This window comes from Vombatus ursinus, unplaced genomic scaffold (genome assembly GCF_900497805.2).
Source record: "Vombatus ursinus unplaced genomic scaffold, bare-nosed wombat genome assembly UNPS02014768.1, whole genome shotgun sequence".
Classification (NCBI taxonomy): domain Eukaryota; kingdom Metazoa; phylum Chordata; class Mammalia; order Diprotodontia; family Vombatidae; genus Vombatus; species Vombatus ursinus.
This window is the reverse complement of record NW_020954546.1, coordinates 22,104,406-22,122,772: the sequence shown is the minus strand read 5'-3', so window position 1 is coordinate 22,122,772 and position 18,367 is coordinate 22,104,406. Positions and strand designations below refer to the sequence as shown.

At 39.7% G+C, this 18,367-nt stretch overlaps 1 protein-coding gene across 3 annotated transcripts in view; it reads right to left on the bottom strand.

Moving 5' to 3' along the window:
• Positions 1–18,367, bottom strand: part of METTL16 (methyltransferase like 16) — a 54,203-nt gene that overhangs the window by 17,399 nt on the left and 18,437 nt on the right. For all 3 annotated transcript variants that reach the window (XM_027862396.1, XM_027862397.1, XM_027862398.1), the window contains 4 exons: positions 11,097–11,296; positions 8,846–8,986; positions 8,185–8,300; positions 5,528–5,670 (listed from right to left, as the gene is read on the bottom strand). In XM_027862396.1, coding sequence (XP_027718197.1) covers positions 5,528–5,670; positions 8,185–8,300; positions 8,846–8,986; positions 11,097–11,296 — 600 coding nt within the window. The remainder of the gene's footprint in view (positions 1–5,527; positions 5,671–8,184; positions 8,301–8,845; positions 8,987–11,096; positions 11,297–18,367) is intronic.

Genomic DNA, 18,367 nt, shown 5'->3' with positions numbered 1-18,367 from the left:
AGAGAGAGAGAGAGAGAGAGAGAGAGAGAGAGAGAGAGAGAGAGAGAAAGAAAGAAAGAAAGAAAGAAAGAAAGAAAGAAAGAAAGAAAAGACAAGACAGTAAGAATAACACTGTAAAGACCACTTTGAAAGACTTAAGAATGCTGGCCAATGTACTAACCAACCATGATTCTAGACTGCTAATGAAGCCTGCTGCCTGAGCATGGGATGGGGCTCACACTGCACAAGGAGACATTTTTTGTGGACATGGTCAATGCACTATTGGGCAATGATGAGTGACAAAGAACTCTACTTCATACCATTTTGGGGGGGAGAGTGAATCACACCCATGGGCTGTGATGATCAGAGATCTGATTATCTTTTCCCCCCAAAGATGCCTCCCAAACTTCCTTATTATTGTCAGAGGACTACTATCCTTCCACTCACCCAGACATTCTCTACAATGCCTGGAAACCCCACTCTACTTAAGGACCTAGAAGTACTTTCCACTGCTGCAACCTCTCTTCCTCTAGCTGGCCACTTACTCCCAGAATCTCTCATTTTAAGGAGAAAATCCTTCATGAACTCCTGACTCTTATCAGACTTTCTCTACATTGCCCTCTACTCTGGATACCTTCATCTTCCCATCCCTCCACCACCACCCCCTTTCAGCTTCCTTCAATAAAATTCAGCAGTTCCCATTGGCTCTAAGAGCAGATATTATTTCATCTTTATCTTACCTTCTTTAATTTCTATTTGTGTGTTTTTTTAAAACATAATTTTTAGCACAGAAGTACATGGATATAATTGAGAAGGAAGTAAACACACATATTCTGGATGCTCATTCCACCATATTCTGACTTTATTTGTCTCCTTGCTTCAAATCCATCCTCCACACAACTGCCACAGAGATTTTCCTAAAGTGCAAGGCCAAACAAGTCACTCCTTAATCAAGTTCACTGGCTCTCTATCTCCTCTAGGACCAAATATAATGAGGACCAAACTGTGTCCTCGGTTGGGCTTCCTGTCTTTCCAGCCCTCTTACACATCACTCTATGGTCAAGCCATACCAGTCTACTTTTTATTCCTCTATCTTCTCATGTCCTATGCCTAGAATAGGCACATCCTTCACCTCTACCTCTCAGACCTATGGCTTCCTTCAACACTTCCTCAAGGACTTCAGGAAAACCTCCCCACCATGTCACATGACCCCCTACAAAAAAAAATTACTAGTGTCTTCTCTAAAGATTCCTTCTTTTTACTTATATGGAGATGTATATACATATATACACAGCTTTCTTTCTCTTTCCTTTCCTTTCCTTTCTTCTGTTTCCACATAGAGTATCATACCCTTAGCTGCCGGTGCTCTACCCAAAGGGAATGTAAATTTTAATCTCCGAAACTTTCTGTTTTGTTTTGTTTTCTCTTAAAAACCAGCCTTAACCCCAAGTCACTCTGGTCCCAGAGCAAGCCCTACTTGGTCATTGTTTGGGCCCTGACTGGCTAAGAATGAATATAAATAACAATTTTTTCTGTTTTGGCCAGAAACTCTGAGTATCTTCCACTCCCAGATCTTTTTTTTTTTTCAGAGGACATTTTTTGCCTCATTTTTTAATTAAGCCTTAATCACTGAATGCGTGCAGCCTCAGTCAAACTGAGACCTGTTAAAGACCTTAGCCTGAAAAGGCCAAGGTGGCCATTTGCATCAGGCCATCTCCAGTCATCCTGATCTATGTCTGGCCACTGGACCCAGATGGCTCCAGAGGAGAAAGTGAGGCTGGTGACCTTGCACAGCCCTGCCTCACTTAAATCCAATTCACTTGTACGTCATGGCATCACCTCCCCAACGTCATGGTCCTCTTTGAGAATGAAGGACAAGCAGCCGCAAGTAAGCAGCAGTATGTATATCCACATGTATAGATGTGCTAACATTTTTACAACTCAAACTACGTGCCAGACACTAGACGAAGGACTTCACGATTATTATCTCACTCGTTCCTCACAATAACCCTTAGAGTTAGGGACTGTTTTCATCCCCATTTTACAGATGAGGAAACTGATGCTAAGTAACTTGCCCAGGGTCACACAGCCAGTAAGGGTCTGAGGTCACACTTGAACTCAGGTCTTCCTGAGCCCAGTGCTCTATCCATGGTGCCACCTAGTTATCCCAACATGCACATGTAGTCTCCCTCATTAGAACACAAGTTCCTTGAAAGTAGAGACCATTTTTGCTTTTATTTTGTAGCCCCAGCATTTAACATAGCTCCTAGGACATGGTAAGCCCTCAATAAATGTTTGCTGATTGACTGGTTGATTTGGTTCCAAGCAGGATCACCCAAAAAGGCTGCTGGAGTTCAACTAGGCAATGCCTTCTAGAGTATCAGGAGCACAGACAAGACCACTTCCCAAGAAAGGGGGGGTATTTCACTTCCTCAGGTCACAGCCCTAGAGCTGGAAAGGCTTTAGGGGTCACCTTACTGCCTGGTACTTTTGGTAATGAGGAAGCCAAGATCCAGAGAAGCTACTTTACTTGCCCAAAGCCACCCAGGCAGTGAGAGGCACAATCAGGATCTGATCAGTGGGGAAGATGACCCAAAAACAGTCATCTTGCCAAAAAGATCTCTATGGAAGATGAGTGCCACTGCCCCGACTGGAACAAAAAGGCTAAACAGCCCTGGGATCCGATCCATCCACAGCGTCAGGCAGGCTGTGTGTGACCATGCATTGGCTCCAGCTCCGGAGCCTGGCCTCCTGGTCTCTGCAGGACAGGGGCATTTCGTCTCAGTCCTTCCCCATGACTAGGAGGATGAAACCTGCTCCTCTCTAAACAGAACTGGACAACTGAAGCTGTGAAATGTTTCCAGTCAAGTACTTAGGATGGCCAAACTGCATGAGCCCTGAACTACTTCTCAAACATGTTGGTAGAACCTCTAAGTTCCTCTGGGAGGTTTAGTCGTTTCTGACCCTCACCGATGAAGTTGTAGGTTTTAGATCTGGACGTTCATGCTACTGTCCCTACTATACCACTGGGAGGACAGCATTTTGTAAACCTTCAAATATGACATACAAGTGCTTCTGTATTTATGAAGTCTTCTCATACGGCATCTAATTTGACTCACATTACAACTGCCCTGTGAGGAAGATACTACGATATCTACAATCGTTAGAAGTAAGGCAACTGAGGTACAAAAAGAAAAGCAGTTTTCCTACCAGTCCTTTAAAAACTAAGGGTTTTAGGGGCAGCTAGGTTGTGCAGTGATTAGAGCTCTGGTCTTGGAGTCAGGAGGACCTGAGTTCAAATCCGACCTCAGACATTTGACACTTAGTAGCTATGTGACCCTGGGCAAGTCACTTAACCCCGATTGCCTCACCAAAAAGCAAAAGCAAAACCCAAAAAAAACCCCAAAAACACAAAAATCAAGGGTTTTTCTGATGAGTCTCCTAGAACTTTCTTGATTTAAAAGGGCTTTGGCATGTGGGGTGTGAAGCTGCTGCTGCTGGGGCTCCCGCAGTCCCCACCATCATACAGATCTAACTTTAACTTCCCCTCTTTGTCTTCTTCTTTGACTTCACTATTTTCCTTTTTCATTCTTTTCTACCTATATTTTAGGCCCACCAAGGTCCCTTGTTTTTAAGCTTCCAGGAGAGACCTAGATAGAGATCACTGATCTCTGCTTGTGCATATAAAAACAAAGATACTGAAAACCCAGCTGTCAGCTTCACAAACATAAGTGTGTCCACCTTCTCATAAAACGGATTTCATAGAATTCACTCTGAAAAACTCTTCAAAGATGCTACAGGGTCCAGAATCATAACCAAATTATCTATTTCTGCTTTTCATTCAGTCTCTGCGCTATCTTTCAGATGTTCTCAGGAAGTTATATGAGCATTCTTAAGGTTTTGCATTTATTACTCCCCCCCCCCCCAAAAAAGTGATGTTTCTAACACTGGAATGAGGTGGCAGCCTGGGAACAACCTTTACAGGACCAGGGCCTACACACTCAGAGCAGGCTGAGGGCTGTGGGATAAGGTTCAGGCATTCTACAATGACATTCTCCTTTGTTCTTCAGGATTCTGGACCTATGGAGAGCAAGCATGTAAGCTGTAACTTTGAGGGGAACTTGGAAATCAATGCTATCTTAGATTCACTTGAGGATCTGAAATTCGAGCATCTTTAGAAGCCCCTAACAAGAGAGCAGAAATAGAAACAAGGGCTCAGCTGACCTGGTTTCAGTGTTTCAAAGCCCCTTACTCTTACTGACTGTTCTGCTAGTTTCCTCTACCTGGTTTCTCCCCAGTATCAGAACATATCACTTAATGTTCTTCTTGCATCAACAACCCCAATCTATCTGTGAACAGCCTTCTCTTCTTCCACCTAGGCCATGTTATGTATAGACTTACTATGATGTTACATGAGGATTTCAATGAAATTCATGTTAAAGAAATTAATGAGATTACGTGTTGATTCTGGAACAGAATCTAATCTTCCTGAACAGAAATCATTTTAAATAAACCTGAAACCCGGTGCTGCCCACTGACTGAAGAATGGCTCAACCAACTGTAGGGTATGAATGTAATGAAATATGAAGAACTCAGAGAAGCAGGGAAAGACTTTTCATCACAGGCAATGACATACAATGATCGTGCAAGGGAAATGGAAAGAAAACTGGATGCTGTGTAACTATAATGAGCAAAGCTTTGTCCTCAAGAATTGAGGCCATGTCCCTCCTTCCCTTCCTCAAAGAGGTGGAGTTGTGGCGTGGGTTTGGACCCACCGAGCTGACTGATGTCCAAGGCAGGCAGCAGGCAGTCTAGCTCGTTTTTATTTTCCTTCTTGTTTCCTTTTTCTTTCAAAGTCTTTGTCACAAGGACAAACTCAATAGAGAGGGTAAGAGCTCAAACTGAATGTGATGAAAACAAAGGGCGTCACTACCTTTTAAAAGAAAATGGGGAAAGGGTCTCCCTTCCTCACCCCTGTAGCTATACCATGGTGTTGGGAGCCCCACACTGTCTGTCACTTCAAGCACATGTGGCAGGGCGAGAATCCAAGCAATGCAAAAGGTTCTTTGTGAATATCTTCTCACTGCCTAATGACAGGTGTGCTGTCCTGAATAATTAGCTTAGAAAAAGAGATCTCCTTAACCCTCCTATGAAACTGGCGAGGGATCTCAGTTTCCCTTCATTAAGTTCTTGACAGCTCAATGTCCTCACATCTGTCATCGTTTGTGAGTTCGATTCCAAGAACACAAATTGCTTCAAGGACTGGGCAACAAATCTATTTTGGCTCATGGGGAAGAGATAAGTCCATCTGTTTACTAATCAAAAGCCATCTTTTAATCAGCTTGGCTCCATAGCAGTGCAATACTGGTGTCAGCAGCATGATCGTGGGGCTTTTCCCCCTCTGGGGACGTGCAGGATCAGCGGCTAAAGGTACAAGTCCCCCCAGGAGCAGCAGTCTCATTAGATGTTCTTATTTTCCATTTGTTATTTTTCAGGCCATCGTTGGAGAGAAAGAGAAGGAAACTGGATTCAGTGAGGACCCACTTACCTCAGTCTTTTCTTCAGCTGCAAACTGTCATGGATAATTCTTTTGACAAACTCTAATTCACCTCCTTCTGCCATGATTTCAGTGATACCCCCAGTGTTTACAGAACTTGGGGGAGGCCTACGAGGATTTCGAGAGTTTACTCCCTAGAGAGAAAAAAAAGGTACTTCAGACTCCTAAACTAGGTACTTGTACATATTCTTGCTCCAAAGCATCCCCCTCCATTAGCAAGCTTTCTAAAACCTCACATTAAACTTATTTGCCTTTTTCAACACAGGCTCAAAAGCCATAAGGAACCCTGAGGGTCATCTAGGTCAACCCTTCACTTTAGAGACAGAGAAACGATCTCCAAAGAACAGGAGGGAGGAAATGATTTGCACACAGTTACATAGGTTTTATGTGACAGAGTCAGGTTTTAAATTCAGATTTCTTGGTTTTAAATGCCCTTTTTTTTTTAAACATACCAGTGGGAGCACGGTAAAGTAGAAAATTGACGAATTTGGAGGTATCTATATCAAGAAGCATTATGTATGGGACAGCTAGGTGGCACAGTGTATAGAGCACCGGCCCTGAAGTCAGGAGGACCTGAGTTCAAATCCAGCCTCAGATCAAACACTTGACACTTACTAGCTGTGTGACCCTGGGCAAGTCACTTAACCCCAATGAAGAAGAAGAAGAAGAAGGAGGAGGAGAAGAAGAAGAAGAAGGAGGAGGAGGAGGAGGAGGAGGAGGAGGAGTAGTAGTAGTAGTAGTAGTAGTAGTAGTAGTTTTAGAGAAGTTAAAGGGATTGCCTAGGGATGATAAAGCTCTGGGTTCAAGCTCTGATTCTGGCACACATCAACTGTATAACCACTGGTGAGCCACTTTAACTTCTCAGTACAGACACTCTCTGTAACAATTATAGACTACTTGTCTATTTTCATGGGTAGAAGGAACTTCCACAATGGGAGGTCCCCGTACAGATAGAATCAAGGTCTGGACAGAAAAAGTCTATGTGTATATATAGGTACACAGGTACAAACAGACAGATTAGATAGATAGATAGATCAACCTGATAAAATGGTTAGTGACCCTCTAATTCATTCATTCATTCATTCCCTTAATAAATATTTTATTGAGCACTTACTTTGTTTGAGGCCCTGTGGCAGGGCTATATGGACACAAAGGTAAGGCAATAAGTTAAATGCATCTGAGTTAACTCCTCTATTTTTAACCCAGATCATTTAACTTTACTTAATATTTCTTTACTTATGCCCTTACTAGGCATTAACTTAAGGAGCAAAAAAGTAAATACAGTCACACTATATTACCTGGCTGGGCAAACTATACCTTTTGATTGTTATCATAAAAACTTAATGAACCTAGCAATCATCAATTAATTCAACAAGGATCTATTTAAAAACAAGTGTTAGGATAGGCACAATCTACTCATCTACAATCTACTACTAATTCAGTCCCAATAACTTTCAGTGGATTCACAACTGATATTTCAGGAAAGTATCACTACAGTATTAATGCTTCTGAAATGTATAGCTATCCTCAACATATTTTCCTGAAAAGATGAATCATTTTATTCTAGATAAGGAACATTTAAGTCAATTTTTGGTAAAACGTATTCTCTAAATGGACTAAAAATCAACTATTTCCAGAAAAATTTCAGTGAATCTTTTTGAAAATAGCCATTCTAATATTCATTTGGATTTTCATAAATAAAATCTCATTAATTCAGACTAACTATTGGTAAGCTGGTCTGAATGACAGATTTTTTAAAGATTCCATTTTTTTCTTTTCTAAGTACATACAGTAAATCACACTATAATGATGTCTAACAGAAGTCCCAACAGATTAATTGATAAGCATGATTTGCAAGTGCAACATTCTTTGTTTCTAAATTATCCATTTAAGGACCATCTTCACCTCCTTCCACCTCATCAGGCTTATTATTTTACTACTTCAGAATAATAATAATAATAATAATAATAATGGCAGCAAGCATTTGAATAGTGCCTACTATGTGTCAGGCACTACACAATGTACTTTACAAGTATCTCATTTTATTTAGAATCTGACAGAAGAATCGGATAAGCAACTGAATTAGTGGACTTTTGGGGCTTTTTTTGTGTCCCTTCTTACTGTCCATCTTTCAAAGCCGATTGGCTTGGAAAATTGCTTTCAAGGGGAAGAAAAGACTAAATTAGCAATGTTCCCAACTGTGACAGGTCCAGCAGGAGGTGGTGAAAGCTGCTTCTCTGCTCCACTACACACTCTATGTTCAACAAGAATATGAAACAGTGCGTATTAAGAGTGACTCTCTACTTCTGCACTCTGAGCTGTTTTGGGCCACCATCAGAAGTCTTGCTATGGTGCTCTTTCAGCTCTGCAACAACAACAACCCAGAGATGCTCTCCCCCCACAGCCAGTCCCCAGCCCCCAGGAGTCAGTTCTATTTCCAGTAGTACAGCAAATCTGTCAGTACACACGCCACTGTCTACCCAGCAACTAACCTTGGGAAAGCAGTGTACTGTACAAAGTTTCACAGTGAAATGCTGCACCTGATGCACCCACTTCCTCACAAACACCGTTCTCACCGCTATCCCACCCGGTCAAATATGGCAAATCCAGACAAACATTCAGTTTCTCTAGAGCAGCAGATACTCTACCTTGGCTTCCAACTGGTTGGCAAAAAAGGGAGGGTTGCACATGCAAAAATCATAAATGATCTCTGATTCCTCTTTAAGAGCATCCATTAGGAGTGTCTTCTGTGGTACTTTAACCACTGGCAGAAAAAGCAGGATGTTTAAGACATGGAGCAACAATTAACTCACTATTGATTCATTAACATGCTTAATGTCTCCGCTTATCATATGTTTAACACTACAAAAAAAGTACCCTCAGTTTATACAAAAGAGACTTTAGGTCCCTGGAACAAAAGGAAAAGAATATTAACAGCCTTTAACACATACAGCAGGCAGAGGAGGAAAAAGACACCTCAGTCATCTCTAGGGGTTTATGCTTCCCAATCTAGCACAGGTCCATGCACTCTGTGGTTGCTCAATCAGTTGTCACTGAAACTCAAAAAGAGGGCCAGTTCAAACAGCCACAGGGCTTGGGCTGGGTGAAGCTCCTTCACATTATTCCATAGCCCTCTCTAGGTAGCTAAAGAGCAGGGTGGCATCTGGGAACAGGAGTCACTGAAGCCTGCACTTTGGCAAAACCCAAACACTTCCATCAACCTTTGAACAAAAGCTAAAGGTACACACAAGGTGCACTGAATGATGATGTTTAAAAAAAAGAAAAGGATATTTGTTCTGTGGAGTATACCTTTTATGAGATCAGATAAATTATTCTGTTCCACATTTTTCTTAGCATAATTAAAGCACATATCATCCACTTCTGTTGCAAGGAAATACCAGCCATTAAGAGTTGCTCCAAGTAAAGGATAGATGCAAGATGCTCCTGTACCTATCAAAATAAAAATTCAACATACATACAACACAGACACACACACACACACACACAAAATCACTGGAGAAAACAATTATTTCCTTCTTTGAACTTCTAAAGCACTTATACAAGTCAACACTTAATAATAATAAAATGTCATTTATTCTTTAATTGTCTATAGACATTAATTTTATTTCCTTAACAAAACTGTATACACATCCAGTTGGCTACAGTCCAGTTTTCTGGCCTGTACCTCTCTCACAGTTCAGGGTGCATAGTAGGTATTCCATAAATAACCTGGTGGCTGACTAAAAAAGCTAAAAATTCAAAAAGATTAAGTTAATCTACAAAAGGGCTATACTTTCACACATTACCTCATTTCCATGAAGGAAATCAATGATAAAGTATTTGCTAAAATACCACAGTGGTCAAATACCACAAACCAGATGAACATAAATTTCACTCCCCAAATAAAACCAAATATCTTCCAACGTATATATTCTTTTTGTGAAATGAAGACCACCTAATTCCCCAGTCTGGCTACTAGATGTCTGTAGGAAAAGAAATAATTTGTAAAAATAAAAGAGAACTTGTCAAGTGGCCATCAGACTCCAAAAAATCTAAAATCATTTAGAATTGGAAAAGATAAGATCTTTGGTTCAGAAAAATCAATCCAGGCCAAATGTATTAAATGTCTAGATGACTAGCAGTCATTAATCCCAATCCCTTCAGAGCAGCAATAAGGCATAAAGGCTTGTATAAGGCCCCTTTATACTTTAGTTCTCACAAAGAAAAAAACCAAAAGGCTAAGGAATAAAGTACAAAAACGGCCTTAAATGTGCATCTTTTTAATAATTTCTCCCCTCCACTAAAAAAACGAATATAGGAGTTTCTGCAATAGTAAATACAAATGCAAAGACAAATATAATATTAGATATCTTGAGTCTTAATATTAAAGCTTTATATTCTAATCCATCCCAGAAAGTTGAAATGAATTATGGAGGGGACAAATGGAGGCAACAAAGGGGAAAGAAAGGAAATAATAAATATCAAGTTTCTATCTGCAGAATTAGAGCAACCTCTGCTTGATGAGGGTGGGTAAACACGTAAAAAATGCCTGAAGTCTACATTTCCTCTCTTAATAATTATATTCACTTTTTCCTCAGAGATTATAGGAACTTAATTAGACCAAATCTGATTCCAGCAAAGTGGCCCCCACAACATGTTCTATAAAAATAGTTGAAAAAAACATCCTGCAGGTGTTCCCTCACAATGTCCTGAGAGGGTCTGCGGCATAATTAAAATCAAACCCAGGGGCCAAGATCTTCAAGTCTGCTACAAATTTAGGTAGTCAGCCTCCTTCCTATAATGAATGTGGCACATCCATTTGGCTTAATGTAACCTTATTTCAAAGTTAACAAGATAAGAACCACTTGCCCTTCAGAGACTGATTTCCAATAGCAATCTACATTTGAAAATAGAATTTTAAAGTTCTTTAATCAAGCTTTTCTATAAAGGACCAGAACAAGTTAAAGCAGAAAAAGATAAATTAGTGGAATAGGCTGGGGATGACAAATGGTCAACATATTTACCTTATCTTTATCTCCCTCTACTACTTCTTCCTGAAACTAATCTACCCTGGAGGTCTTCTGAAATGTAAATGCTTATAAAATGATTAAGCAAAGCTTATTTTATGTACTATAATTTTCACTAGTTCTACTTTAATTTAAACATTCTATATAAAGAATCATCCAGAAAGTCCTGAAAGGTTACTTTACAGGCCCAGGCAATATTTTGGTAAATGCATAACCAGCTAAAATTCCAACCGGACTTTTTTCAGTGAATCCAAATCCCAAGAACATAGTAAAAGATAATAAATGTTCAAACCAATAAGGAAAATGAAAAAGTAGAGAACCACCAAGTGTCTCATCTTCATTCTCAAGGCTTTTGTTATAGAATTTCATGAGGCTGCTCAAGTGAAGTCAATGGTAAGAAAAGCCCAAGTGTCACCGACCAAAGAGAGATCTCAATGGTCAATTTCTTTAACAAATATTGAGCAGAGAAGCTGGTAAAGAAACACTGTATATTTCGAAATCTCCAAACAAGAAACGAAGAGAAGAGGAGATACCAATGTCAATCCCTCGGCGGAGGGCACTCCGGGCTGCATCCCAAGGGCCAATCAGATCTTCCACCCAGTGGATATAGTTGAGTCGCAGTGGAACTGTAGGAATGAGCCTTTCCAATGGGATATCAATGGAAAGTCCAAAGTCCTCCTTTAAAAGAGTGCAAGTCAAAGCTCGGACAGCTTCAGGGTCCTTGAAGTTAAGACTAGGGTGGGAGAGAGATGTAGAAAAATAGAATTCAGTCAGGTTCAGCACACACACTACTTATCACCAAAGCCCTTGGACTTTTCCTTACACATGCCTGTCTACATCATGCCACACGGCACTTAGCACTCTGACAAATTTAAAAGGTATTTGATTAGAAATCACCAATCTCCTACTCCCCCAAAATGAAATTAGGAATGACTTTTTTTCCCTATATTTTCTATATGGCACTGTCATGAACCTTCCCCAACTGATATTAGTTTTCCTTGAAAGTTAAATGTGATACAAGGCCAAAATATGGTTTAAAAAAAAAAAGATAAAAAGTTGTCTTTCTTCAACAAATAGCAGGGATAATCATGTTACTTGTCAGAATCATTACAAAATATCTACTACAGAGGACAATTCTAAAGTATAAAATAGAATTTAATGCATTAAGTGATTTGTGAACTGTTCATAAACTGTGGGGGAACGTTAAAAAATGCATTTACACCTGACTTTTTATGCCTCATTACAATTTTCCCAAAAGTTCTCAACAAAGGAAAGGAAGAGCTTTTGAAGCTGCTTTCTAAGAGGAATTCTGGCACAAGAGTATGAGCAGCCAGGCACAGAGGGTTTGCACAGCATTGTTCAAACCCACAGGCATCACCTCCTCAGTCCCAGTGTCTGGGCAGCGCTGGGGGAGTGGTCAACACAGAGAACACAGCACCTCCAGGCTACCAAGGCCCTCTGCCACAAGAGCAGGCTCCTCATCCCCATTCAAGCACCTATGGGAGGAAAGCTTTGTTCTGGAGTCAGGAGACCTAGACTCTAATTCTGGGAGAGAAGAAGAGAAGGAAAGAAGGAAGGGAAGAGAGGGAGGGATTTTTTAAGTGCCTATTATGCACTACAAACTATGCTAAGCACTTTACAAATATCTTGATCCTCACAACAAGCCTGCAAAGTAGGTGCTATTATTAACCCCATTTTACAGATGAGGAAACTGAGGCAAACAGAGGTTAAGTGATTTGTTCAAGCTCACACAGCCAGGAAGCATCTGAAATCACATTTGAACTAAAGTTTTCCTGGCTCCAGGCCCAGCATTCTATCCATTGCACCATCTAGCTTCTATTAACCAAATAATCTTTATCTTAAGGCAAGTGTCTTAATTTGTTGAAACTTTGGTTTCCTCTTCACTAAAATTAGGGTAGTAAACTAAATGATTACTAAAGTTCCTCTAATATTGTAGGATTCTCTAATTTCATAATAAGTTTCATATAATATATGCATATAGACATGTATACTAATTTCATAAGAAGTGACCCAGAAATAGATGTTTCTGAAAATGGACCGGCAGAAAATAAACAAAAATGGTAAATAATAATAAAACAAGATTTCAATGATCATTTCAGTAACATCCTATCTTTCACTCTCCTGATGTCTGATGGCATCTTAAAAAAAGCAACGCTACTGTGGATAAACAGGGACAGCTAGGTGGTACAATGGACAGAATACTGAGCTTGGAGTCAGGAAGATCTGACTTCAAATACAGCCTCATACACTTATTAGCTGTGTGACTCTGGGCAAGTCACTTAACCTCTATTTGCCTCATTTGTTAAATGGGGGCACAGTGGAAAAGGAAATGGAAAACAACTCCAGGATCTTTACTAAGAAAACTCCACGGACAAAAGTTTATGGGGTTGGAACAGCTAGGGTTGCAGTGACAGAGCTCTGGGTTTGGAGTCAGGAGGACCTGAGTTCAAATCCAGTCTCACACACATAACACTTACTAACTTTGTGACCCTGGGCAAGTTACTTAACCCCTATTGCCTCACCAAAAAAAAAAGTCTATGGGGTCAAGTACAGTCAAAATGACTGAACAGCAACAACTGTGCATAAGTGGTAGTATACTAGAATGTTAGAGTCTAAAATTGATTTTTTAAAAATAGTATAAAATAGGACAAAAAAAGAATATAAATTCCGTGAAGGTAGGGCCTGTTTTGTACCTGTCTTTGTAACCCAGTTGGCACTTTTAAAAATGTGCACTGAATTAAAAATGCCATAGTTAAAAGTAATAAATAGCTTTAATCTAGTCAAATTTAACCAAAATTTCCTCAAAGAAGTCCTATTTTCTCCCACCTCCCTGTCTTACCTCATGCACACACATAAAATGTTTTCCCTACCTTTAAAGCCCAACACAAACTGGACTTTCTCCATCAAGGCCTCCCTCAACTGTACTCCCCACAGCTGAATAAGACTCATCACAAGCCACTTTTAGACCTAACAGACAAATCATGCAATAATGTGTATTGTGATTGTATTGGCACACCAGGTCTTCATATCTCCCCCACTGTCTACTTCCCACATAGTGGGGATTTTAAAGTATTCTGAATGATGGTTATGTTGATATGTTTGAAATGAGAGGAAGGTGAACAAGGCTCTGAATCTGTATGTTGCTTATATATAGACCGTGAAAATAAATTTTGAATCTCCTTCTTACTAAGTATTAAAGTGGATGACATCCAGAGTGCTGATTTTGAAACAGCTAACACTGAGGGGAAGAAATGAGGGCGAGTTGTACAAAAGTGGTCATGGGGGAAGTTTTTAAAGACACTGGGCCCAAAAAAAACAAGGCCAGAAGAGGTCCTGGCTTTGTTTCTAAGGAATGACTGAGGATATTCAGGATGGTCACAATTACTGAAGAAAGCTGTTACTGTTAAGATACTAGGAATACCAATAGACAGTGGTCAAAAGGTGTGAACAAACAGTTCTCAAAGAATTGCAAACTATTCACAACCATAGCAAAGAATGCTCCAACTCACTAAGAGATACGCACATCAAAATAACACTGAGGTCTCAGACCTCACACTCCACAAATTGGCAAAGATGAAAAGAGTCAATGTTGGAGGAGCTGTGGCGCAACCGGCACTAGTACATTGTTGGTGGAGCTGTGAATCGGTAAAACCAATTTGGAAAATCACTTAGAATTATGCAAATAAAATGACTAAAATATCCATATTCTTTGACCCACAGAGTCTATTACTAGTCTCATACTGCAATGACACCCCCAATAAGAAGTCCTCATATACACCAAAACATTTATAGCAGCATTTTTGGTGACAGTAAAGAATTGGAAACAAAGCAGACACTCACTGATTAGGTATGGGCTAACCAAATCTTGGTGCATGAAGGTGAAGGAATATGACTAACATGTAAGAAATAACAAATGTGATGAAGGTAGAGAAGCACACAAAAGATCTACATCAAGTGACCAGAGGGAAGGAAGCCAAGAATACAAAAGACACAATGGGATGACTATGAAGTAAACCTAAAAACCATTAAAAAGTCAAAAGCAAATATTGCAAAATTATAAAGAACAAGAATGTCTTCAAGAGAGAGAGTCAAGAAGACGCTTCCTATCTACCTCACTGCTTATAAGGCGAGAGACCCACAAAGGTTGCACATGTTTTCAGACCTTTTTCAAGGCATTGATCAGTTATACTGATTTTTCTTTATTCTTTTTTTTTTTTTTGATCTTTAAAAAATACTATTTGTTTTATAGGATGGATCTCTGGGAAGAGGAGGGATACTGAGGAAAACTATGATGATTAAGAAACAAAATACATCAATGAATCATTTTTAAAATGGAAAAAAAGATTCTAGTGGGTGAATTTACAGGTATACTAGGGAGAGCGGCAGAGTACAGACAGAAAACAAAACCAAAAAAACCAAAGATTAATGAGACCTATTATAAGACTATCCAAAATCATCAAACTGTTCCTGTTGAGGTACCTATCTATGTCTACTTCTTATAATACTGTGTGCAGACTAAAAAGAAAAAAAGAAAAAAAAAATTAAAGCCATCATCTTCCCCTGGGAAGGCAAACAGCCAAATATAGTCAAATCTACTTAAAAGAGTAACTAAGACTTTCCTAGAAATTAGATGATCCAGATATTCAATGATTTTCCCATGGGGAGAAGGGGGGAAGTCTTTGGGCTCCCACATCATTCAAATACACTGTAATCATTTCAAGTCAGATTTTACACCTAAAATAACAGAACAAGGGGTCAAACCTTTGTTTAACCTTCTGAGTTAAAAGTAGAAAAATCCCAAGGAGAGTGAGGTAAATGATACAGCAATAAAAAGTTAGGAAACCTACAGGAATATGTTAATTTTCAATGAAAAAGAGATTACTCTGTGAGATCAGCTGAGTAGCTGAACAAGATGGGCCAATGACATTTTCTCTGTGGTCAAAAGACTTCAAGGGCATGTGTTTATACACGGAAAGAAAGGCCTGTAGGGTTAACCTACTAGGTACACCATCATGCAAGGACAGTAAAAGAAATGTGCTTCATTTGGTCTATAGTGGCACCCCAATTCATTACTCTACTTCATTATCTCCTACAGTAAGCAAATAAAAAGTCAATTACTGTTCAAGGATTGAAGATGTCAGATTCAGAATTTCAAAAAATCCTTTGTCTTCTACAAAAGAACTCATATCACTTTAATTGGTCATAAATAGAACAAAAGACCTAACGTGATCCTTCTAAGGAAAAATACAAAGAACCACAAACTGCCTATCTCACGACTCTCTCCCACCCCAAAGTTAACAAGGAGTTAACATTTTTGAAGTGGAACACTTTGGGGAATACTTTTCAGAGGCACAGTATAAAAGTCTAAATAACAGAAGTACAACACATTTTTTCAAGTACCTACCCCCGCCCATCTACTGAGGTTTTGTAAGAAGTTATAATAAAGACAAAAGAAAAAGAATGAGTATGAACTTGGTGAAAGCAGGTGCTCTTCAACCAACTCTCTGAGGAAAAAGACTTTAAAATCTCAGCATCTTTTTATACCTCAACACCCACACAGCTCAATCAAAGAAGTGATTAAGTGAGTCACATTATAAGAAAGCAAAGTAAAATTATGTTCAATTTCTGGGACAGTGCAGAATGATCACTAAAATGACCGTCTTCTTAAACCAAGACAATCCAAGACCCCCTTCCCCCAAATTCTCATAAACTGACAAGGTAAGAATCAAATGGACCTTCCTTGGCTACACTAAAAATCAGTCCAGATTAGATTTGGTTTCTTTGGACCAGTTTTTATTCATCACCAGCAAAAGAGAAAGGAAGGAGAAAAATTATTACCCTCTTCTTTTTATTTTATCTGTTCAATTAAAGATAGCTCCATCTATAGGCTATGAACTTAGTCTTCTCCCTTACTCGGCTATCATTTCACCAGCAGAAGAGTTGCTCCTCAAGGTCACAAATGATTACGTGTGACCCTATGATGCTTGAAAGTGTGAAGTCTTCCTATATATGTATTTTTCTAGAAAAGATGAAACACTTCATGTACCCAGGAGAAAATAAAAAACTAAAATGGATCAGCTTATTTTTAAGCCAGTAATTAAGGCACATTTACAAGATAGGTTGTCCTTCCCATGCCCCTTCTCTCCCCTGCCCCACGACCCTAGCCAACTGCAGCACTGCTCCTCAGAGTAAAGAACATTCAGATATTCAAAGGTCTTTCTTTAGTCAAGCTCAGTACAGATGGCCCTACATTCAAGAATAGTTGTACTCGGGAGAGGAGGGAGCTGGGAAGAACAGAAATAGGCATAGATCATGCCAGAAAACGGATCTGAAAATGCCAGTGTGAATCAGCTGGCCTCCTATGGCAAGAAGCAGCCAACCAGATACTGCTGAAGTGAATGAAGCCTGGCAGTACTCCTTTCCAAGAGTGACAGCAGTCACCTGAAGACAACCCTGCAGCACTTAAACATTAATTAGCCTGTTTCATGAGACGTGTGGGTCGACACTAACAGCAATGTGATTAAGGCTTCCCTAGTTCTCCAACTCCAAACCACTGTTTATGTAGAGATCATTCTTATCATCCAGGGAAAGCCTACATAGAGATACATTCACCCTGGACTGTTTGGCAGCACTGCACACTATTTATTAACAAAGAAATACACTCAAAATGCCATAAAGTACAAAGCACTTAGCAGAGGCTGGTGCTAACCACTAAGTCTGGTCTCTCACAATTAGCCCAACAAATGAAGACAGGCGAGTAAAAATAAACAAAGCACCAATCCCTGGGTTTCAATTCCAAAATGTGCATCATTTTCCTCTTCCAAGAAAATAAGGATGGTAGCATAATATTTAAAATTTGTTCTTCTGTGGGACAAATTCCAACCACCTAACAGCACTAGTAGAATATTAAGTGTTTTTATCAACTGAACCCCCCAAACAGCCCAACTACCCACACACAGGAGTTACATTTTCTCTGCATGGATGCCTTTTGTTAAAGCACGTCCATATCCTTCTTCACTCAGCAAAACCAAATATCCCACCAACCATGTCTAACATTCCACCCCCATAGTCCTCCACCTCTGCAAAGAAAATATATTTTCTCAACTTTTCTTTGGGACCAAGCCTGGTAATTATGATAGGTCATTTTTAGGTCTGAAGACATTTATGATTACCTATTTAAACAACAGAAGCAAAGTAACTAAAGTTAGCTATTGTTTATGTGTCACAAAGTAATTTACTGTCAACAGAATCTCCCCTGTCAGTATTTCCTTAAGAGGACTTGCTTTACATGCCCCAAAGTAGAAATATGAGAAGACACTTCCATTCCATTCCTTTGCAAAGGTGAAAGGTCCACAGGTATGGAATAATGCATATACTCAGATATTTTAAAATATATCTGTCTAATTTGCTGATTTTTTTTCTTCCTCTTTTCTTTTAAAAAATATTCTTTGTGATAAGGGATGGCTTGATTGAAGAAGGGAAGGGGAGAGACAGAAGGAAATTTAGGTGAAATAAAATCAAAAGATTTCATTTGGGGGGCGGAGCCAAGATGACGGAGTAAAAGCACTGACTTGCTTGAGCTCTCCCCCAAACCCCTCCAAATACCTATAAAAAATGGCACTAAACAAATTTTAAAGCAGCAGAAACCACAAAAAGACAGAGTGAAACAAACTCCCAGCCTAAGACAACCTGGATGGTTGATCAGAAAGGTATATTGCGCCAGGCAGAGAGAGGAGCGCAGTTTGGCGTGGGTGAGCAGGCTGCAGCGAACCTGGAGCAGGCC